This window comes from Oncorhynchus keta, chromosome 6 (genome assembly GCF_023373465.1).
Source record: "Oncorhynchus keta strain PuntledgeMale-10-30-2019 chromosome 6, Oket_V2, whole genome shotgun sequence".
NCBI lineage: Eukaryota > Metazoa > Chordata > Actinopteri > Salmoniformes > Salmonidae > Oncorhynchus > Oncorhynchus keta.
The window spans coordinates 15,293,029-15,315,925 of record NC_068426.1 but is presented as its reverse complement, the minus strand read 5'-3'; the positions used below and the strand labels follow the sequence as shown (position 1 = coordinate 15,315,925).

General features: G+C 43.9%; 2 protein-coding genes across 5 annotated transcripts; one reads left to right on the top strand and one right to left on the bottom strand.

The window, feature by feature from the left end:
* Positions 1-895: 895 nt before the first annotated feature.
* On the bottom strand, positions 896-5,376 carry si:ch211-244c8.4 (APC membrane recruitment protein 2). The gene has a single exon (XM_052520846.1). The coding sequence runs from the start codon at positions 4,777-4,779 to the stop codon at positions 2,083-2,085; it is 2,697 nt and encodes an 898-aa protein (XP_052376806.1). The 5' UTR covers positions 4,780-5,376; the 3' UTR covers positions 896-2,082.
* A 7,199-nt stretch (positions 5,377-12,575) lies between these two features.
* On the top strand, positions 12,576-22,150 carry LOC118385052 (palmitoyltransferase ZDHHC20-B-like). Of its 4 annotated transcripts, none has more exons than XM_035771858.2 (14): positions 12,576-12,917; positions 13,658-13,684; positions 13,793-13,887; positions 15,176-15,293; positions 15,391-15,460; positions 15,601-15,633; positions 15,975-16,095; positions 16,347-16,382; positions 17,011-17,143; positions 17,253-17,379; positions 18,962-19,048; positions 19,147-19,220; positions 19,306-19,353; positions 20,512-22,150. In XM_035771858.2, the coding sequence occupies exons 1-13, from the start codon at positions 12,800-12,802 to the stop codon at positions 19,347-19,349; spliced, it is 1,083 nt and encodes a 360-aa protein (XP_035627751.1). In that variant the 5' UTR covers positions 12,576-12,799; the 3' UTR covers positions 19,350-19,353; positions 20,512-22,150. The 4 variants fall into 4 exon arrangements, with proteins under 4 accessions (XP_035627751.1, XP_035627750.1, XP_035627749.1 ...); XM_035771857.2 differs by having other exon boundaries at positions 19,521-22,150; XM_035771856.2 differs by having other exon boundaries at positions 12,578-12,917; positions 19,306-22,150.
* Positions 22,151-22,897: the final 747 nt, after the last annotated feature.

Below are 22,897 nucleotides of genomic sequence, written 5' to 3'. Positions count from 1 at the left end.
TCTCTACATGGACCCAGAATCCCTCCATGCTGCTCTGGACCCACATTGAGATTGGACCATCCCCCTCCAGTGCACATCCTCAGTCACATTGACATTATAATGCCTACATGATATGGTAGCCTCAGGACCCAGGAGGTTATGCTGTCTTAAAGGACTGGAATGCTGCCTCTTTCCCCATGCTGTCCTCCATGCTGTCTCTACATCCTCAGTCCCTCCCCTCCTCTGTTCTAATGGTGTCAGGCCTAACATAATGCCACTGCAGTAGAGACAGTTTTGGGGTGGAATGGTTTGTCACCACACCATTGAGCCCTACCCTCACTGCTGATACTGTCTCTTACTCATGCATACTGTATGAACATACACATACTATTGATCTACATCCTCAGGACCCACATTGACTTATCCCTCCATGCTGTCTCTACATCCTCAGGACCCACATTGACTTATCCCTCCATGCTGTCTCTACATCCTCAGGACCCACATAGACTTACCCTCCATGCTGTCTCTACATCCTCAGGACCCACATAGACTTATCCCTCCATGATGCTTCTACATCCTAAGATGCATCCACACATGAAATGAAGTTACACAATGTGTCATTTATCTCAGCTTAAGATAGGCATAGCAATTCCTTAGGTATGTAATGTGAGAGATAGACACCGAGGGTTGAAGAGTGTATATGCAAATCCTTATGCCATCTGTTAAAATAAAGCTGACACATTGATCTCCATCAGCTAACTGCATCGTTTGTGCACATATCCCTACGCTATCTATTCAGATGAAGAAGCTTCAGACGCTGTGCTGTTGTTATACAAATACTGCATCAAAGTCACACGTTACTGAAAACAGTAGTTGTGAAATGGATCCTTGACATCACACTCAGAGATATCTAGGGTCATTTTAGGGTGACTTACGTACAGTGTACTCACATTGTTTTATTGATTAAATAGGAAACATGGATCATGTATAAACACAAATATTGTCATCATCTGAGCATGACCACCGCTATTTTTATTTATACTTATTTTACCAGGTAATTTGACTGAGAACACATGATCATTTACAGCAACGACCTGGGGAATAGGTATAGATTGGTGGGATGGGTAAAGGGATGCACCCTTCCAACATCTGAAGCGTTCAGCATCTACTCAGTGTAACTCAAACTCCACAGGGTCCGTTATACAGGCTTACCCCCTGTCCAAACCTTCCATAGGGGCCGTCCCATCCATAATGAACTCCATCCAGGGCAACAGTCTTTCCCAAAGTACACAGTGTGATTGATTGTTATTTTTGAGCAGGCAGCAGCCCGGCAGGGTCTGTACAGTTCCACACAGTGTAAATAAAAAACGTGGAGAAAAGTAGGAAGAGTCGTCTGGCTCATATTGCTGTACATCCAGAGATGTTACAGGATACTGGTTTGTTTGTTGCGTTTCTTCAGAGGCGTGGACCCTCTTGGCACGAAGGCTACAGTATCACTTATCAAAAGAAAAAGAAAACAGGATTTTTAGACAGTAATTCAAAAAGAGGGAGTAACAAAAGATAAAAAGTATTGTAGAAAAAGTAGATTTTTCACTCTGATAGTCAGTAGGAAAAAAGCACCCTTAAGAATATCTCTCTCCTCCATGTGTTGTTGCTTCTGACCTTGGTATGCTACCGTACCGTGTCCCCTTTAATGATACATCCCAAACAAACGTTGTTGTGACCGTCCTCCTCAACCACCATTTTATCCCAGGTTGAGATTAGCCCTGAACCTTGGCTGAATGCATCTGTCAAGTTGGCACAATACAAGGGAGCCATGGTCATTACTCCGGTTCCCAGGGGAGATGTGTTGTTGTTCTTCAGCCTCAGCCTCCGTGTTAGTGTTGCTCTGAAGCTGTTGTTGGTGTGGATAAGTAAAGAGACTTCAGCGATGTGGGATAGAGAGCCATTTGAGAAAGTCATGAAGATGAACCAGAGCAAAACAATTATTGGACTGTCTTTGTAAATATACAGGGCAAAGGGTGCCCATGTGATAATGTTAAAATAATGATTTTGAGTGAAAGCAACCATTTGGATGTTTAAGTTTGAAGCAGTCTCTTAGCATTATTTTCTGATTTGAGTGCTGGCAGCTGTGGTGGCTGTGAGCTTATTGCCGATCCTGCGGACAGGAACCTTGGACAAGGGTATCTTGGAGCGTGGGAGCTCCTTAGCTCCTTGGGGGACAGGGATATTGCACTGGACTCCCAGCTTGACAGGTATCTTGGAGTCACGTGGTATACCCCTGTAGACTGTGGGTTGCCGGAGCTGGCGACTCTCCTCCGGGCTATGTTTTACAGGGGACAGGCTGGCCTCGACTTCAGCTTCAGTAGAGGAGTTACTAATTGTGTCCTTGCTGACTTCGTGCCGTAAGCTGGGGCGTTGACTCCCCTCTTCCAGCCCTGTAATAGGTGGGTCCCAGCACCCCTTGTGGTCAGTGGGCTGACTCTCACGGAGTGGCAACTTGCCCATCCTGCCTCCACCACAGACAGGGATCTTACTGAGCCCTGCTGCCCTCACTGGGCGCGTCTTCTTCTCTGTGGGGGGGCCCTGGGGGACCATGTGTATTTCATTCTGTGTAACATGACTTTTCTCTTCTCTCTTGGGTGAATTTTTCCAGGCACCCTGCACATCCATGCCGTTTGGACTCGTCATGTCCTCTCCTCTATTCAGAGAGGCCTTGCGCTCACAACCCTTCACCTGAGCAGAGGCAAGAGGTGTATCCTGCAGAGGGAGAGGGGTGAGAACAGGAGAGGGCATAGAGGAAGGGACTGGGGCAGGGGCAGAGACAGGGGTTGTCTTAGACATAGGGACTGGAGTTGTGTTAGGGGCAGGGGTACGGAAAGGAGGAGTCTTAGACATAGGGATTGGTGTTGGAGTAGGGGCAGGGGGAGCCTTTGAGTCAGATAGAATTGAAGAGGGGGTTTGTACAGGAGCAGGGCTAGTGACTGAGGCTGGCACTGGAACTGGGATAAAGGGGATTTTAAATGCTGAGCTCAGGACAGCCATAGGATAAAAGGATGTTAGGGAAGGAGGTGCGGTAATGGAATCCAGACATGGGGCAGAGCTAATTTTAGGTGGTGGGGTAAAGGTAAAAGTGGCTGGGGTGGTTACAGGAGCTGGCTTGGATGAGGTTACTACTGGAGCAGGTGGGGATGAGGTTACTACTGGAGCAGGTGGGAATGAGGTTACTACTGGAGCAGGTGGGAATGAGGTTACTACTGGAGCAGGAGGTGGGGATGAGGTTACCACTGGAGCAGGAGGTGGGGATGAGGTTACTACAGGGGGTGGAAGTGGGGATGAGGTTACCACTGGAGCAGGAGGTGGAGATGATGTTACTACAGGTGCTGGAGGTGGGGATGAGGTTACCATTGGAGCAGGAGGTGGGGATGACGTTACTACTGGAGCAGGAGGTGGGGATGAGGTTACCACTGGAGCAGGAGGTGGGGATGAGTTTACTACTGGAGCAGGTTTGAAAGTAGAGGTAGCAGTGATGCCAATAGGGGCAGGGCTTGGGGTGGATTTTGTTGTTGGTGGAGGGGAGGTTTTTGTTTTGGGGCTTGATTTGGTGGTAGGGCTAGTGATAGTTGTGGGCATAGTTGAGGGTTTGGTTGTCACAATAGGGTTAGGTTCAGGTTTTATCGACCAGCTGGTAGGTTCAGGTTTGGTAGTAGGGGCAGAGGAAGGGGTAAGCATTGGGATAGGGGTTGTACTAGCTGAATTAGCAGCAGTAGGAGCAGGGGTTGGTATAGGGGAAGGGGCAGATTTGGCTGAAAGAGTAGTTGAGGTACTCTCTCCAGCCACAGCTCCCTTGGTCCCAGGTCCGGTTCCGACAGTGGTGCTGGCTTTGCCCCACTCTGCCTCCACTTCAGCAGTGATGTCTCCACATCCGGACAGCGAGTCGAAGCTTATCAGAGAGGAGATGTCTGCAAGCAGCGACCTCAGACGATCCACAGCAGGATCCAGCGGTGGTGGTTCAATGGTGGGCAGAGGCGACGCTACATCCTCATTAGATCCAGTGACACTGTATGTAGCCGCTGAGAGAGCCGTTGTCTCTGGTGGGATAGAGGCTGAGCTCTCCTGCACTGTGGGGCTCTTGGAAGAAACAGGGGACCCTTGTCCAGACTCAGGTTCTGGGACATCCAGGCTGTGAGGTGCAGGTCTGGGTGTCAAAGTCATGTCCTCCTTGATGATCTCCATGCTGTTTGTACAGGACGACATGAGGAGAGGGCTCGGAGGGGTATCGGCCTCGTCGCTGGCATCCTCTCGCTGATTCCATCCCATACTGCCGAAGAGACCTTTCAAGCCCCGACGCTGACGCATTGTTGGCTGAGACTCTGTACGGAACCTGCGGTCTACTCCTCCTTGTCGGCTGCGCTGCAGCTTCATCAGGAAGCTGAGTGATTTGGCGGAGGTGATGGAGGAGATGGAGGGAAGCTCGGCAGAAGGGATGGGGGGATTTCCATCATCACCCAGGGGCTCCTCCTCTGGTTCCTGCTCCTCTCTCTGACTCACCTCTGGTTCTTGCTCCTTCTCCGGCTCCTTGTCCTTCTCCAGCTCCGACTCTGCTGCCACAGACTCCTTTAATCCGTCCACTGTCTTGCTCCTGGCGATAGGTGACTTGTTGTTCCCCTCGCCTTTGCCACGTATGGAGAAGATGCTGCCTGGCTTGCGCTTCCCAAACAGCTTGAAGGCTTTTCTGATTTTTCCAGGAGGCTGGGGATCGCATGGCGAGGGTTCGCTACTCTCCGACTGTACATCCATTTTGAATCTCTATATTCCTGTCTGCTGTTATCTTCCTACTTCGTGCTCTATTTCTATCACCCACCTATAGCTAACTGAACATTTACCATTATTTTCTCGTACCTTACGCTTTTTCCCGTCTCTGCAGACTGGCTGTGCTTCAATTGCTTGCAGTATGTTTCTCTCTCCTCTCTCTATCCCTCCCTTTGCCTATCTCTCCCCTCCAGCTCTTTCTCCTCTATTTCGCCCTCACATGCCCCTCCCATCTCCCTATCCACTCTTTTTCTCTGGCTGCTCCTGCAGGTCTCCATGGCAACTGAGGGGCTGAGCAGCTTTCGTCAGTGATGGAGCAGAGCCAGAGGCTTTCATCATCCCACCCCAGACACCACTCTCATCTTTCTTACTCTTTCTCTATCGCTGATACCCCCTCCTCTCTCTATCTCTCTGTCTATTTTTGTTTACACCTCTGTCTGAGTTTCATGTCCCCTGTGTTGTTACGTATGCATTTTACCTGTTGTATGTTGATGTGTGTATGTCTCTGTCTTTGCCTGTAAATGCAGCGTGTCATTCCTGACTTGTTCGGGCTATATTTATTCATTGATTTTAAGAGTGCATGTGGCATGAGTTTGCCTGTAAATGCTCCCTCCCAACACAAATCCTCACTGCCTTGACCTCTCCAACAACTTCAACAAAAATCAAGATCAGGGAGGATGACAAACAAGCCTTTCGTATTAATTACATAAATCCAATTGAATAAAACATGGTTCCATTCCTGACAGATCCATGTCCCACATATAGGATTTGTGTAAATCTGGAAAATTAGGATTTGAAGGGACTGTGGAATTTGAGAGCTATTAAAGCTCTAATGTACTTATGTTGCACGTTATTGCTGAATAGCATAGAGCTCTGTCTGGGCTGAGCATGTAGTCTCTGAGAGGATTTTTCCTTCTATATCGCCTGGAAGCAGAGAACTAATTTTCTCTCACTCTCTCACACAAATGAACATACACACACACACGCGCACATACATCTTCTAATGGAATTCATTATGCACTCCACTCAGAGAGCTTGTTGCCATCCTATCCAACACAGTTTCTTGAGTGTGATTCCACCCTCTTCCATCTTCATTATCTCGCCTAATTTTTGCGTCATTCCTCAATTTCTGTTTTTACATGCCTCTCTCCTCCACTCCTTCCCATTTGAGTAATTCAGCAGACACTCTTATCCACAGCGACTTACAGTTAGTGCATTCATCTTATTAAGATAGCTAATTGAGACAACCACATATCAGTCATAGTAAGTACACTTTTCCTCATTAAAGAAGTTATCAGTATAGTTATAGCTAGTAACAAAAGACGAGTGCAAAGATTTTACTCTATCACTCTTCCCTGTCTCCATCTTCCACATCCACCTCTCTACCCCGGTCTCCATCTTTCACATCCACTTCTCTACCCCGGTCTCCATCTTTCACATCCACCTCTCTATCCTGGTCTCCATCTTTCACATCCACCTCTCTACCCCGGTCTCCATCTTTCACATCCACTTCTCTACCCCGGTCTCCATCTTTCACATCCACCTCTCTACCCTGGTCTCCATCTTTCACATCCACCTCTCTATCCTGGTCTCCATCTTTCACATCCACCTCTCTAACCTGGTCTCCATATTTCACATCCACCTCTCTAACCTGGTCTCCATCTTTCACATCCACCTCTCTAACCTGGTCTCCATCTTTCACATCCACCTCTCTAACCTGGTCTCCATCTTTCACATCCACCTCTCTATCCTGGTCTCCATCTTTCACATCCACCTCTCTAACCTGGTCTCCATCTTTCACATCCACCTCTCTAACCTGGTCTCCATCTTTCACATCCACTTCTCTACCCCGGTCTCCCATCTTTCACATCCACCTCTCTATCCTGGTCTCCATTTTTCACATCCACCTCTCTATCCTGGTCTCCATCTTTCACATCCACCTCTCTATCCTGGTCTCCATCTTTCACATCCACCTCTCTATCCTGGTCTCCATCTTTCACATCCACCTCTCTAACCTGGTCTCCATCTTTCACACCTTTCTCTCTTCTCTTTTCCGCTTCATTCATTCAGACTTCAAGTACTACTTTCACCAGAACACTTTAGTATCAGGATAAGATAAGACCCAGATGAGATGCAGACAGTCTCAAAGTAACAATGTTTATTACAGCAACAGTTGCAAAGGTAAAAGACGGCAGGCAGGCTCAGGGTAAGGTCAGACAGAGGTCGATAATCAAGATACGTGGTGCAAAGGTACAGGACGGCAGGCAGGGGCAAGCAGAGAGGTCAGGCGGGTGGGCTTAGGGTTAGGACAGGCAAGGGTCAAAAACCAGGAGGACGAGAAAAGAGAGACTGGGGAAAACCAGGAGCTGATACAAAAATGCTGGTTGACTTGACAAACAAGACGAACTGGCAACAGACAAACAGAGAACACAGGTATAAATACACAGGGTGTATTTGGTGCTGCCATGGTGCTGTATCCCCAGATGAAGCGAGGATAGAAGTTGGCGAACCCCAGGAAACGTTCCAACTGCACCCTGGACGAAGGCTGGGGTCAATCCACCACAGGCCTCACCTTCCCAGGATCCATGTGGAAACTACCAGCTGAGAAGATTTACCCCCAGAAAGAGGATGGTGGAGTGATGGAACTCGCACTTCTCTGCCTTAACAAACAGCTGGTTCTCCAGGAGGCGTTGAAGAACCTGTCGAACATGGATCACATCTTCTTGGGGGGAGTGGGAGAAGACGAGGATGTCATCAATGTAGATGAAGATGAACCGGTTCAACATATCGTGGAGAACATAATTTACCAGAGCCTGGAACACAGCAGAGGTGTTGGTAAGGACAAATGGCATGACCAAATACTCGTGCTGGCCACTGGCCATGAGTTGTGCACTCATCCCTCTCCCGTATCTGCACCCGGGGGTTAGCGTTCCGTAGATCCAGCTTCGAAAACATGGTGGCCCCCTGTAGTGGATCGAAGGCAGAGGAGATGAGTGGTAGCGGGTAGCAGTTCTTTAACCTTATTTCATTGTCCCCAGTAGTCAATTGTCCTTCTTCTATAAAAGAAGAACCCTGCGCCGGCAAGAGAGGACGAAGGACATATAAATCCTGCAGCTAGGGAGTCCCCAATGTAGGTGTCCATAGCCTTGACGGAAGTGAAGTAGCCCAAGCCTTGTTGATCATCTCCCGAAGGTCCTGGTACTCCGCGGGAATGGCAGAGTGGTCCGGGGCACCTTCTCCAGCCCCGGGGAGGACGTCCCGGGGCAGGTTGCGCTGACTTCAGACACTGGGCGTGGCAGAATGGACTCCAGCCCATGATGGCACCAGTAGACCAGTTGATGAGGAGATTGGGTCGCTGGAGCCAGGAGAATCCCAATACCACTGGAATCTGAGGAGACTTGATGAGCAGGAATTGAATAGTCTCGCTGTGATTCCCTGACACCCGTAGGTTGATGGGAGTGGTAATATGAGTGACCCAACCTATAGACCGCCCATCCAGTGCTCTAACATCCATGGGAGTGGAGAGAGGCTGAGTGGGGATGTTCAGCTCAGAAGCCAGAGTAGCATCCAAAAAAACTCTCATCCGTCCCAGAGTCAATGAGGACCCGAAAAGACTTAGACTGGTTTCCCCACAGCAGAATGGCATGGACAGGGGTGCGAGCAAGAGAAGAAGGAGTACTCACTCCTACTAGTGAGCCTGATCTCTTTAAAGGACAAGAGGACACAGAATTACCAAGAGTCCTTTGACTCTTTGTGTCAATCCTGTATTGCCGTTCCGCTGGCAATAGCCCAGCTCTACCTAGTTGCATAGGCGTTGACACAGCAGTCTTCGGCGACTCTCAGGCAAGGTCAGGAAGCCTCGGGTTCTCTTGGAAATGGGATCGCCGGGGACTTCCGGGATGACTCGGATGCAAGGTGGAATCCCTGGACGTGTTAGCGAAGTCACCCATCGATTCTGATGGTCAAAGCGATGAGGGAATCGAGATCCGTAGGTAACTCCTGAACAACAAGCTCGTCCTTGACCTCCCCAGAGACGCCTTGCAGGAACATATCTAACAGTGCTTCCTGGTTCCAAGCACTCTCCGCTGCCAACGTGCGGAAATCCAGCCACACTGCAGGAGTCCTGCCGAAGCTGAATTAGCTTCCGAGCAGTTTCTCTTCCAGAGAACGGGGTGTAAAAAACCTTCACCTCTCCCACAAATCCCTCCAGACTAACGCATATGGCCGGCTGCTTCCCATACAGCAGTAGCTCACGTGAGAGCCCTCCCGGACATCCACGTGATGAGATGGATCACTCCAAGATAGCCTGAGGGGAAAGAGGAGGGCTGAAGCTTGAAAATGAGGGCACACTGAGCTAGAAGAAACACCCAACAGATGCTCTACTCTCCATTGAAGCGTTTCGGGGGGGTAAACGGTGCTCCCGAGAAGGTGGAGTGGTCGATGAGACGGCTCTGCTAACAGCTGGGTTTCTGAGCGGCTGTGGGATTACCACCGTGGTAGGCTGCCTCCCAGACAAACTGCGGAATTGCTTCAGCTAACTGTCCAATGCCCGGTCATGGCGTTCAGCCAACTCATTAAATAGTACCTGCAAAACACCAGTCTCAACATCAACAGTGAGGAGGCGACTCCGGGATGCTGGCCTTCTAGGCAGAGTTCCTCTGGCCAGTGTCTGTGTTCTTTGCCCATCTTAATCTTTTCTTTTATTGGTCAGTCTGAGATATGGCTTTTTCTTTGCTTTTTCTTCTGCCTAGAAGGACAGCTTCCCAGAGTCACCTCTTCACTGTTGATGTTGAGACTGGTGTTTTGCAGGTACTATTTAATGAAGCTGCCAGTTGAGGACTTGTGAGGTGTTTGTTTCTCAAACCAGATACTCTAATGTACTTGTCCTCTTGCTCAGTTGTGCACCAGGGCCTCTCACTCCTCTTTCTATTCTGGTTAGAGCCAGTTTGCGCAGTACTTTGAAGGGAGTGGTACACAGCGCTGTATGAGATCTTCAGTTTCTTGGCAATTTCTCACATGTAATAGCCTTAATTTCTCAGAACAAAAACAGACTGACGAGTTTCAGAAGAAAGTTCATGGTTCGGGCCATTTTGAGCCTGTAATCGAACACACAAATGCTGATGCTCCAGATACTCAACTAGTCTAAAGAAGGACAGTGTTATTTCTTCTTTAATAAGCACAGCAGTTTTCAGCTGTGCTAACATAATTGTTATTATCTATGCATAGTCACTTTAATAACTGTACCTACATGTACATGTTACCTCAATTACTTCGACACTGGCACATTGACTCTGTACTGGTACCCCCTGTATACAGCCCTGCTATTGTTATTTACTGCTGCTCTTGAATTATTTGTTATTATTATCTCTTCATTTTTCGGGGGTATTTTCTTAAAACTGCATTGTTGGTTAAGGGCTTGTAAGTAAACATTTCCTTGTAAGGCACACCTAATTTCACTACACCTGTTGTATTCGGCACATGTGACAAATAAAATGTGATTTGAATTGTGTATTTGTATCTGCACTCATTTTGGACCGTTAGCCTGTTGATCAATTATGTTCAGTTGACTTTGTTTATCTGCTATACTCTCATGGTTACAGGCAGACTTAAATTAGCTTAAATTGGATCATGTAGGCTACTGTAATGCTCCGGGTGTCGTGGGTGTGGAGTCAAATGCAGGAGACAGAGTTCAATGCTGTGCGTCTTTTAATAGCACCAATGCACCACAGGGTGCTCACAAAAGTTACTTTCCCAAACACAGGGAATCAAAAATTACAATGGAAAAAAAAAAAAATCACGACCAGGCACAAACACGTACCTTTACAACAGAGCCAAAGTTTACAATGAAATAATCCCGCACAACAACCAGGCGGGCCGGCTGTCTAATAAAGACAAACTAATTAACATGAACAGGTGCTACCACTAAACATACAAGGAGGGGGGGGGGAAACAATCAGTGGCAGCTAATAGGCCGGTGACGACGACCGCCGAGCTCCACCCGCCCGGGAAGGGGAAACACCCTCGGTCGGACTCGTGACAGCTACGAACTAGTCTGCGGGTGTCTTTTTCAATAGCACTGCTGCCCTCTGTTTCTCGGTAGGAGCACTGTACTTTGGCCAATAAAATAATATATATAATAGCTCATCTCAGCTTGAGTAAGGCTGTAGGGTTTGGCCATGTGAAGCTGGGGCTTACATGTGACAAATTATAATCGTACACAAATTGACCTCAGAAGTAAACAACATTTGCATATTAAAATTAAAATAAACAGTAGGTACCCGGCACAGCCTATCTCTTATCTCCAAAAAATATGGCAAGTTTGGCAACCAGGTCATAAACTTTGACACATGAGGTGAAGCATATAAAACATCCATTCTCATGTGGCCAGGGCTTTTCAACTGGGGGTCCACGAAGGTACTGTAGTGGGTCCTATATAATAATAGAAATAATATTTTATTTTCAGTGTTATTTAAAAACAAAAATGTATATCGCTAGCGACATACCTACAGTAGAAAAGAGGCGAATATATTCTAATGATGTCAACTTTATTTATCAACTAATATTGATCAAACTACACTCATTGGAGCCAATTACACTCACTGGAATATCTGACATAGACCTTGAAAAAGCATCCGAGAATAGGCTACCAGCGCGGGAAGTGCCACTGGCTGCTGGTAAGCTTTCTTGACTTGGACATTGGCCTACATTGGCCTAAACAACTGCTCTTAGCGAACATGGGTTTGGAGTTACCTTTCTAGATAATAGGCTATGTTAGAGTTTACACCTCCTCTTCCAATTAGAATGTGGGAGGTCAAAATAATGAAAAACTATCTTCCAAATCTATTAATTTAAAAATGTTTCAAACTTTTTCTTGCTATTATCATTCACCTGATGATAAGATAAGACATTAAAAAATGAATTGATAAAGTATGATGGGGTCTCTGGGTCACCGTATGCCAGGGAGGGGCTCCCTGGGCATGATAAGGTTGAAGACCCCTGTATTAGGCTTACAGGCATAAGATCTTCATTTGAGCCAGTTTGCTACAGCAGGGAAATCATTTTGCAACAACAGGAAATGTGAATTATTAAGTGGATTATAATTAATGGACATTTTTTGTAGGGGTTGATAAATGTTTCCTTATGGAAATCAAGTCTGACGTTTTAAAGTGGAAATTACAAACTTAAGAAGCCTATTCAAACAATGAACACAAGCAGACATTGCAATAGTAACTTATTAGAATCACCCACCCCCACACAATTCGGTAATTTAATAAGATTATCAATTCACGTCCAGTCTCCATGGCCTACCAGTTCACAGATGTGAACAGATGTGTACAGATGTGTGGTGAATTAATCTGATGGAGAAGAGGCGTTCATTGGTTCAGTGAGAACGGAAGTGGTGAAGCGAAAGGGTTGATGCCGCGTTCAAATCAACTGGGAACTCGAAATAATACGAGGTCAAATAATGACGTCAGTGATCTTCAGGTTGTAAAGTCTAAAAAGCTGTAAAAAAGATATCCGAGTTCCAGAGTGGAAATTCCGATTTGGATGACTATTCGAATCGGGTTTTCCAGTCGGACCTCGTATTTTTCTTGTATGGAGGTCAATGAGACAGTGTCGAATTTGGTCGAGCATAAAATGTAACTGCTAATTTTCCACGTGAGGCTTATTTGATCGAATACACGTTTCGTAATTGTGAGGTTGTTACGAATGCACTATATAAGTGGCCGCACGTGGCGTTTCGGCAATTCGGGAAAAAACGACTACATTTATATTGGAGCTGTGCGTGTTGTTCACTCGCGTATCTTCCCTTTCTGATTGGCTAGAATGGTTCCACCTGATATTGACTCCTCCCGTTTGCCTTCCATCTTTGAGGACATGTATTTCCATTGTTCAGTCATTTGTTAGAGCAGCTACTCGACTATCTTGTCAATATAATAGATCATCTTCGGTTCAGTCAAAAAACTGGAGCTTTGACGTCACACCACTATTTTCCGCAGGATTAAAGATGGCGCCGCATCATGTACTAAAGTGCTGTCAACGGAGTTTAGCTTGGATACCTGTTATTTTCATCAACCTGGTCGTTGGCTGGTCTTATTATGCATACGTCGTGGAACTCTGTATCTGTAAGTATACAATTATCGTTTTAGGATGATTAACGGGGTTTGTTTCCTCATTGAAACTAAGTTGCTTGACTGCCCAGCTGGAGGATGTGTAGGATTCGGGAAACAGTACAGAAATGTGGTGGGACGAAAACAGGTGAAACAGTGAAAGACTACTTTGTTGCGGATAGCCAATCATGCTCATAGTTAGAATGTGCGTGATACAGCCTGCATTCGAACCAGGGACTCTAGTGACGCCTCTTGCACTGAGAAGCAGTGTCTTGCACCACTCGGGAGCCCCTTTGACCTAAATTATTTCTTATTTTGACATTCTTTAGCCTAGGTCTCATCTGGGCTGTGATTCTGTATTAGATTGTGCCAATAATCTTAAGAGCCATTTGATATGAGGCTACCCTGCCCTCAAATACTCTTATTCCCATATAGTTGACTCGTCATGTGAACCTCTGTGACTAAACCTGTTTTAGCCTGTTTCTGCTGCTGATGGTACAATCACATGCATGTCTGTCAGTCAGTCAGTCAGTGAGTGGCTGTAATCAGGGGCATCCCTTCAGCAGGGCAAACAAAGCATTCTGTGATGGGTGGGTCCCCCACTGGTAGTGCCAGGCTACCGCTGGGGGGGGTGAGAGGAGGGGGTCTGTAGATGTGAGCATACTACTGTAGTACTGTAACTCTGCAGACGCATCAATCAGATGCCCTCTCTAAACTCCTATTTTCTCTCTTTGTGTGTGCTTTGTCTGTTTCAGTTACAATCCCAAATAATGCAGAAAAAAGTAAGTAACATTCAGAAACATTTGGTGCTTTCACAACTGTCTTTGATCACACAAACTCTATTGTATCATACCTGGTTGTTTTTTGTTCTTGCTCCCTCTCTCCAACAGTATCATACCTGGTTGTCTTCCACCTGTTCTTCATCATGTTTATCTGGTCCTACTGGAAGACTATCTGCAGTAGGCCTGCCAGCCCCTCTAAAGAGGTATACAGAGTAGGGCTGACCCAATTTAGTCTACTGGTCGATAGGCTGTTGGCTGATGTGGGGTGGTGGCAAGTATATATATATATTTTAAATGTATAGCACACGAGACGCCTGTCTGAGTGGGCTAATCCATTGCGGATGCCGCTGGGATGGCACACCAGTATCACCAGTAGTACATTTACAGTTAATTACCATAATTTCTCATCTACAATGTTTGTTTGGTTATGGCAATTTCTGTTTCCTGTGGAAATGTTGTAAAATAGGCCTACCCAATTACTTCTTATCCCATGCACAAATATCCTACAGCTGTGTCAGTCTGTCCGCATCCCACTAGCTCAGGATATGGCCCAGAATATTTTATACAATGTTGCAAGTTTGCTAGCTCAGACCAAATTAATAGTTGATACAATGTTTCAAGTTCCTTACAGACAGGCCATGTGTAGCCAATGTGATTTATAGGATATTTATTTTTATCAGGATATTTTCTTCCTGTGGGCTGCAATGTTTTTGTTTGTTGGCTTTTTACATATTGCCAATGGCGATAAAGTTACTTTTAGATTTGTATCATTTTCATTTAGATAGAATATTGATTTACCACATGACATTGATTCTGAGATATATAGACTTTATTACAACTTAAAATGTGCATATGTAAATTGTAACTGGCATGCAGATCAGTAGAAATGGTAGGATAACATGGCACTCCAAATGGAAAAGGTTACTGACCGCTGGTGTAGCCTATTACCGTCTTCTGCTTCTGTTTAGGCTATCTTGATCTCTGGCTCTCGCTTAAGTAATTTGTTTCTTAATTTTTAATCAGTGCTTAAAGCATCAGATAAGCTCAGTAGCCAACATATAGTTGATTTCATTCAAACATATGTTGTGTTTATATATGGAAAAATGCATGTTTTAAAATTCCGACTGGTCATAAGAACAGACTACTTTCGGTCAGTCAAGATTTTAGTCGGAGACAGCCCTAATACACAGTGTATCTGTCTTCACCAGTAGTACTAATTCTGCCTCCCATGAGATGCTACACCACAATGCCACGGGGCCAGGGGAATGGGCACTGGGCTGGGTGGTTCCCTAGGCGCTCTGTAATTACACTGTACAGCAGATGTTCACATAGGAGTGTGTGAGAGCATATGGTTGTGAAGTGGGATTACTCTGTCTCAATCTCAAGTTACTTGTTTCACATTTCAACTGGGCCCTAATTTTTAGATGCATGACTACTGATACTAACTATGTTATAACATACTTGGTGAAACTCTCTCTGTTCTCCCATGAGTTTTGTCTGGCCAAAGTGGAGAAGGAGCAGTATGAGAAGGAGCAGCCAGACGCTCAGCAGGACATCCTGAAGAAAGTGGCCGTAGGATTGCCTGTCTACACACGCACTGGGACCGGAGGTGAGAATACAATACAGTCGACACATGGTTGGGACACACACACCTTGGATTTAAAGCTGATGATGATTGAGCAGGTGTATTGGTATGTTCTCCACAGCCGTCCGGTACTGTGACCACTGTCAGGTGATCAAACCCGACCGCTGCCACCACTGCTCCACCTGTGACATGTGAGTTCAGTTAGTTCTGTCTCTATGGGGTTCAGATGAGATGCACCATTGGATTTTATGTGGAGCCTTTTTAGATGCTTCAACTCCAAAGTAATATACTATTTTCTTCTTTCCCTTGTTTTTTTTGTTCTCTCTCTCAGGTGTGTACTGAAGATGGATCATCACTGTCCATGGTATGTAACACCTCAGTCCGTTCTTGTAATTTAGATGCTTAGCAACAGTACACTCCTTTTGTGTGTGAAGTTCTTGATAGTGATTGGTTCAGTGGGGAGTTTAATCCTCTCCATTCTACTGCATCAGCATATTTGATCTGTCTGACCTTTTTACTTGATGAAGTCACTGTTTTGTCTAGTACAGCATTGGAAAAGGGATTACCCAGCTCGCAAACAGATAATTCTTTAGACTGTGTCATCACTGTATTTGATACAGATTAGAGAATAGAGGCAACTAGTGGAGAAGGCAGCAGGAGCCACGTTGACTGATTAATTTACCCCTCTCTCTGTTTCTTGCTCAGGGTGAATAACTGTGTTGGATTTTCGAACTACAAGTTCTTTGTCTTGTTTCTGGCCTACTCCATGCTGTATTGTGTGTTTATCGCTGCTACTGTCCTGCAGTATTTCATAAAATTCTGGACAGTAAGTACTACTAAGTAATACTCTAGCTGCCTTTCATTTCTTCCCTAGCCAGAGCTTAGTGGTTGAGTGTAAACACTGACAGCAGTAAGATCTCCGATCGCATGTTCCAATTAGCCAATACCCAAATCCTCTACATAATCCACCTCAAATTTGAGCAGTGTGCATGTCAGATTTATTTTTATATCTAATCGCTGTAAAATAGTTGCACACATTTCTCCACTAACAATCTGTCTCTAATACTTTGCCTAAAGCATTGCCGAAGGAGATCTGTTGGGGATTGTCCTCAGGTAAAATGCAAGATTGTCACCATCTGATCGTCATGGTTAGTTTAAAAAGTAAGGGTGCACTTCTTTGAATAGCCTATTGCCACTAATGGCAAGTCACAGTAAGGTAAGCTAGAGAAGCTCCACCCATAATGGCATTCACAGGCCTTTTGTCTCTGATGTACAAGTCGCTGTTGAGGGATTCTCTTCAGTATGTGTCAAACACTCTTGTCTTGCAGCATAAGCCGTTGTCTGTTCCTCCTTGAGTGTTAAGACTGGGCTTCTGTCCTTGTCTGTGTTGTATGCTGCCTTGCTTGTGACAATGAATGCCCACTGTCATCTTGGCCAACTGAGGCCCAGTGTGGAGTTGGACAGGATTGGTTGTTTAGCATGTCTTATTTTGCATATTGAATTCACAGACAACCAAAGGTCTGTACTGTATGTAGTACCTGCTGGGGCCATTCACTGAACAGTCATGTAGGCTCAGATTCTGCTTCTCCAGAATGAGGTCACCCATTGTCATTTACAACTGACTGATCCTGTGTGTCTGTGCACATCCTGTGTGTCTGTGCAGAAGGTTAACATTACTACTGTGTGGTTCTGTTGAAAAGTATGACGTCACTAACGGCTTTCCTCTCTCTTCCCTCTCAAGAATCAGCTGCCCGACACTCACGCCAAATTCCACGTGTTGTTTCTGTTTTTTGTGGCGGCAATGTTCTTCATCAGCATCCTGTCGCTTTTCAGCTACCATCTGTGGCTTGTGGGAAAGAACAGGACCACCATAGGTAGCTGCCATGCCTCACCATGCTGTAACACAGAACATCTCATCCACTATTGTCTTGATTGATTGTTGACAACATTTTTATCATTGTTTGCCATTGGTTTTTATTTCAGAGGCTTTCAGGGCTCCTGTCTTCAGAAATGGCCCAGACAAAAATGGCTTCTCTCTGGGCTTCAGTAGGAACGTGGTGGAGGTGTTTGGAGACCAGAAGAAGTACTGGATGTTTCCCATCTACACCAGGTGAAAACACCAAGTCTACTATCTACCTATTCTTTTGGAGCTTTAGAATTGTTTTTTTAAGTGGACCACAAAACATTTCAAATACTTAGGATGCTTAATAAGTGAAAAATATATAAAGAACTTGATCCCATCACTCACCAATATGAAAGCAGACCTAATTAAATGGAACAATCTTCACAGAAATCTAAGCGGTATAATTAACCTTTTCAGAATGGAATGGCTCCCAAAGTGTAGTTATTCTTGGTAATACGAATTACCGCACCGAAGTATACTCGGGCATAACAGACTGTATATGGGCAAATAATACTGCTAGAATAAAAAGTAACATTTTACATCTTCCTATGTCTAAATGTTGGTTTTAACCTTCCAGACTTGGAATTGTATCAACTCGCCTCTCAAGGCTTTTGCTTGTGACATATAGTTAAATGCATGAAAGAGGAAAAATGGGTACGTTTTGAAGATGCACATGTTCACCCCAGAATCTTTTTACGTGTCTTATTTTCAAAGGAAAAAGCTAAGAACATTAACAACTTCATAGTTAAGAACAACATGGACATTTTTTTACGTATTCTACAAAAACCAATATGACCTCATAAAAACACAAGCCTATCGAACAGTCCTTGGATAGCTTTTCAGAATTCCACAATAAATAAATTGGTCCACATTTTAAATCTAAAGTCATAGAAACACACATATTTCCATGACAGCATTACAAAGCAATTTTGGATTGACTAATGTAGATATTTTAAAATGTATGCAACTTAAAACGTATCACAATGTCTATTTGATATTTTGGACAACAGAGCAATCTTGAGGGAATCCTATTTGAGTCAGAACAGGATGTTCATATGATAGGTAAGATATACAAGCCTATCCAACTGACAAAAACTATTGGAACTAAAATGGAAAAATAACTGATATTGGCACAAGATGGAGGGAATGTTGGAACATAACTAACGAAATGACAGTTAGCGAAAATGTAGGCTTAATCCAGTATAAAATAAGGTATTGAATTTATTATACAAGAGACAAAATTCACAAATTCTACAGCACAACTGCAGAGTCATATTTTAAGTGTAAAACTAACAATGAGGCAATAATCCAATGCCTTCTGGGATTGTTATAAAGTCCAAAAGTTAGGGGCGGATTGAGAAAGTTAGCTGTCAGAAGTATTAGTGTAAATGTACTTTAAATCAATCTGTCTTTTAATCCAGACATGGCATATGAGGGTGCAGTGAGATACCCAATGGGTTGGACAATACTTTTCTCGTCAGTCACCTTGAAAAAACGTATACGTAACCTGGAAATAAACCAATCCTCCGTTGTTAACACAATGGAAAGTTCAAGTGCCTTATTATCTGAATGTTGAAAGTGCGTGGGCGACGGAGAGAAACAAAAGGGTGCAGTTTGAGCCATGTGGCAGAGAGTGATAAGGGTTCTGGAGATGCAGGTGTGATGTTATTTGTATGTTTTGTATTGTTTAAAAAAAAACATTTTAAAAAGTAATTAGAAACTTAGTGCAGGGTTTAAATACCAAATGCCCCCCCCGTTCTCTCTCTCTCCTCTCCTTTCTCTCCGTTAGTCATGGTGATGGACACAGTTTTGTCACCCGGTTGCTGACCTTAGATCCTGAGCAAATAGCTGTGGGCCTCCAGATCAACGGCAAAAGGTTATTTATGGTTTCTCGGGTTGATTTATTTATTTCCTGATTCAGTAAAATGATCTCACCTAATTCATTAAATGAATCTCTGCCTTGTCCTCCAACAGCTCTGTAGATGGTCTGGCAAGCCCCAAGCACATCCTTGGCAACAACATTAACCACATTGAGGGCCATCAGGATGGTATGTAGATTCCCCATAGATATCCTGTAATGTCAAGTAGCCATGTGTCTGTGTGCTGCCTGACCCTAGAACCCTTGTGTTTCAGACGTAGCCCAGACGGTAACTGTGACAATGGAGAGTGAATCATAGACAGGTAAGCCTATAGATGAGTTCCGCTGAAGTGCGCGTGTTTCCTGCAGACCTTAGAGTGGAAACTGATGACCACCAGGTGGCTCAAATGGCCAGTTTACATGTCTGCCAGGAGACAACTGAGCCATTAACTGTGATGCCTTACAACCAGCAGCATCTCTGTCTCTACAGAAACCAGCCTTTTATCACATGCAGTACCCCTACTACCATGGACAAAATGTCAAGTAAACGCTCTCGAATAGCCGTCATCCTTTCTATTGTCGCTCTCATGACCACCAAACAGCATCCCTGTTACCATGGACAAACCCTGGACACGACATCTGTCACCAGAGCTTTAATCAGCTTTCAGTTTCCATCCTCACCAAACGCATGCAGATGCGTTTTCTTTGTTGCTAACCAAAAAACGCACAACAATATTTTTGTTGGTAACTATTATTCATCTCTGGAACTGCTCTGTTATTCAAGCAAAAAAAAGAATACTCTTTGCACTAGGTCAGATAAGTGCAGGAAAATAATTGCTTTACAGTTATACGCCTCTGTCAAATCAGTATTCACTTGCTTTATTGGAAAAATGAAGAGGTCACTGTGTCTTAGCATAGAAAATGTGTTCATGGCTTTGATTAAACCCAGAGGATACAATGTGGTGTCTTGAGGCCTTGAAGGTCATGAGCACTACTGTCTCAGTTGATTGTAGCGTGTGTGTACTGTATGCACTTTACACTTGAATCCTGTGACGAGTGCTAAGCATATCCATTGATTTCAATAGGACAGTAGGTTTATACGAACCACGGTGTTGTAGGACCCTATGCCTCTCCCAAAATCCTCTCCTGCTCTGCATCATCGGAACTTAAATGTGCATTGTGCCTTCAGTACAGTATGGAAGAACAAAGTTATAGTACTGTGCCATAGTTGACCGTAGCATTATGTAATAGCTTTACAATTTATACAGATGGAAATGGAACCCGGAGAGCATTTTTGTTTACAATTTTACGGGCCAAATCCCCACTCATGTTTTGCACAATTCCGTGCATCAGTGATGATATACACTGAGTGTACAAAACATTAGGAAAGCCTTTCCTAATATTGAGTTGCACCCCCTTTTGCCCTCAGAACAGCCTCAATATGTCGGGGCATGGACTCACAGGTGTTAACTTTTCAACAGGGATCCTGACCCAATTATACTCCCAATGCTTCCTACAGTTGTATCAAGTTGGCTGGGTGTCCTTTGGGTGGTGGACCATTCTTGATGCACTTGGAAAACAAACTGTTGAGTGTGAAACCCAGCAGCATTGCAGTTCTTGACACTCCACCAGGCACCTACTACCATTCCCTGTTCAAAGGCTCTTAAATATTTTGTCTTGCCCATTCACCCTCGGAATGGCACACATACATAATCCATGTCTCAAGGCTTAAAAATGATTCTTTAACCTGTCTCCTCCCCTTCATCTACACTGATTGAAGTGGATTTAACAAGTGACCAACAAGGGATCGTAGCTTTCACCTGGATTTACCTGGTCAGTCTCATGTTCCTAATGTTTTGTACATTCAGTGTATGTGACCAGGTAGATTTTTTTTTTTTAAATTTTATCAAGAATTTGGTTGGGAGTCAACAGTTTTTTTTTTTTTTCAGAGGTGTATAATTCATTAACATTGAACAGCATTGTTATTCCATTAAGTATTTATTTTCAAGGTTTCTTTTAAGTTGCAGATTTTCCATTGTTTATTTTTGCTATTGTCTGCATTGCCATATGTTGTTTTCAGATATGTAGTGTTTTTTAAACTGAGTTTATGAAGATGAAGGTATCTGTGAAGTCATCACTTTTGTTCGTGAGAGGGGACTTCGACTCATTTCACAGGAAAGTGAGATTAATTGTTTGATGTCAGAGTTCTATCTTTGAGAATAAGGAATTGCTATTTGTGTTCACTTTATGCAATTCCTGACTTCTCAATCTGATGAATGGCATACATATGGAGAAAAACGGAAGGCTTTGAACAAAATGTTTTTTAAAGCACATTTTACATCACAAATGCTGCATTCTTTGATTATTATAGCTGTTTTCTTATTATTTGATTGTTTTGTTGTGGACGATGTACAATGTTGAGCATATACATAAATATTTAATGTACTGAACCAGATTTGTTAATACCAGTAGGCCAGTTTCCATGTGTAGTAGTCCCTGGGAAAGTTACTGTTCTGCTGTAGTAAATCATGCCAGGATGCTCATAGACCACCAAGAGGGGGCCAGAGCTCGACATCAAACTCTCAATGGACACTTTTTATTATTATTTTTTTTAAATTTCAGAATATTTGTGATCTGGTTTCTCAATTTCCAACTGACTATGATCCATGTGGTTTTTAGGAGAGTTCTTTGGAATTTGCAAGTGGTTTGTTTACTGGATGCATAAATGTTTGTATAACACCCTATCGTGGAGGAATGTAGAGTGAGAGCATTGTGACTGACCAGAAATCCTAACGTTCTCATTTTAATTTAATGCCATAGAGAAGTATTTTGTGCTACATTGTATATTCACAAAATCTGTTGATGGTAAATCATGGACCAATTTCCTGTTTAATTTTTTTTTTTTAATAATATCTTATTTTTTTTATTGAAGCTGTTTTGCATGTTAAGTATTTTCTCACTATTTGTACTACCCTGTCAGCCAGTTTTGGTTGTTCATGTTTTTTTAAATATAATCTAAATGTGGAAATAATTTGCACAAAGTTCAATAATTTTTTATTTTTTAGATGAATACACTGTATTAATGTGTACATTTTAACAATAAATACTGTTTTCAGTGCATTCATGCTTGATTAATGCACTTCTACGTTGTTAGAAACCATGTTGGTTGCCTAGAACGTCCCATTACAACAAGGGTAGGGCCTGCTAAATGTTGGATACCGTCTGATTTAACATTTTAGTTAGACCACTTTATGATGAGAGCAATGCGCCAAAATAAGTCACTGTCATGTCATAAGTCACTTGGCAAATCTTCAGCAAACGTGAGGGCAAGGTTTAGCAATATAAGACTATTCACACATCGTGGGGTCAACGAACGAGGTGTCAGTGACAGATGCATGGAAAGTCACAGCATTCACTGTTACACATTTTTATATTTTTTATTTCACCTTTATTGAACCAGGTAGGCTCGTTGAGAACAAGTTCTCATTTACAACTGCGACCTGGCCAAGATAAAACAAAGCAGTTCGACACAACTCCAGAGTTACACATGGAATAATCAAACTTACAGTCAATAATACAATAGGAAAAAGTATATACAGTGCCTTGCGAAAGTATTCGGCCCCCTTGAACTTTGCGACCTTTTGCCACATTTCAGGCTTCAAACATAAAGATAACTTTTTTTTTGTGAAGAATCAACAAGTGGGACACAATCATGAAGTGGAATGACATTTTTTGGATATTTCAAACTTTTTTAACAAATCAAAAACTGAAAAATTGGGCGTGCAAAATTATTCAGCCCTTTTACTTTCAGTGCAGCAAACTCTCTCCAGAAGTTCAGTGAGGATCTCTGAATGATCCAATGTTGAC

Coding starts and splice junctions, on each gene's coding strand:
- si:ch211-244c8.4 (XM_052520846.1), bottom strand. CDS start 4,779: ATGGATGTACAGTCGGAGAGTAGCGAACCCTCGCCATGCGATCCCCAG.
- LOC118385052 (XM_035771858.2), top strand. CDS start 12,800: ATGGCGCCGCATCATGTACTAAAGTGCTGTCAACGGAGTTTAGCTTGG. Junction 17,144..17,252: donor AAAGAACAGGACCACCATAG/GTAGCTGCCATG, acceptor TTTTTATTTCAG/AGGCTTTCAGGGCTCCTGTC. Junction 17,380..18,961: donor ATGTTTCCCATCTACACCAG/GTGAAAACACCA, acceptor TCTCTCCGTTAG/TCATGGTGATGGACACAGTT.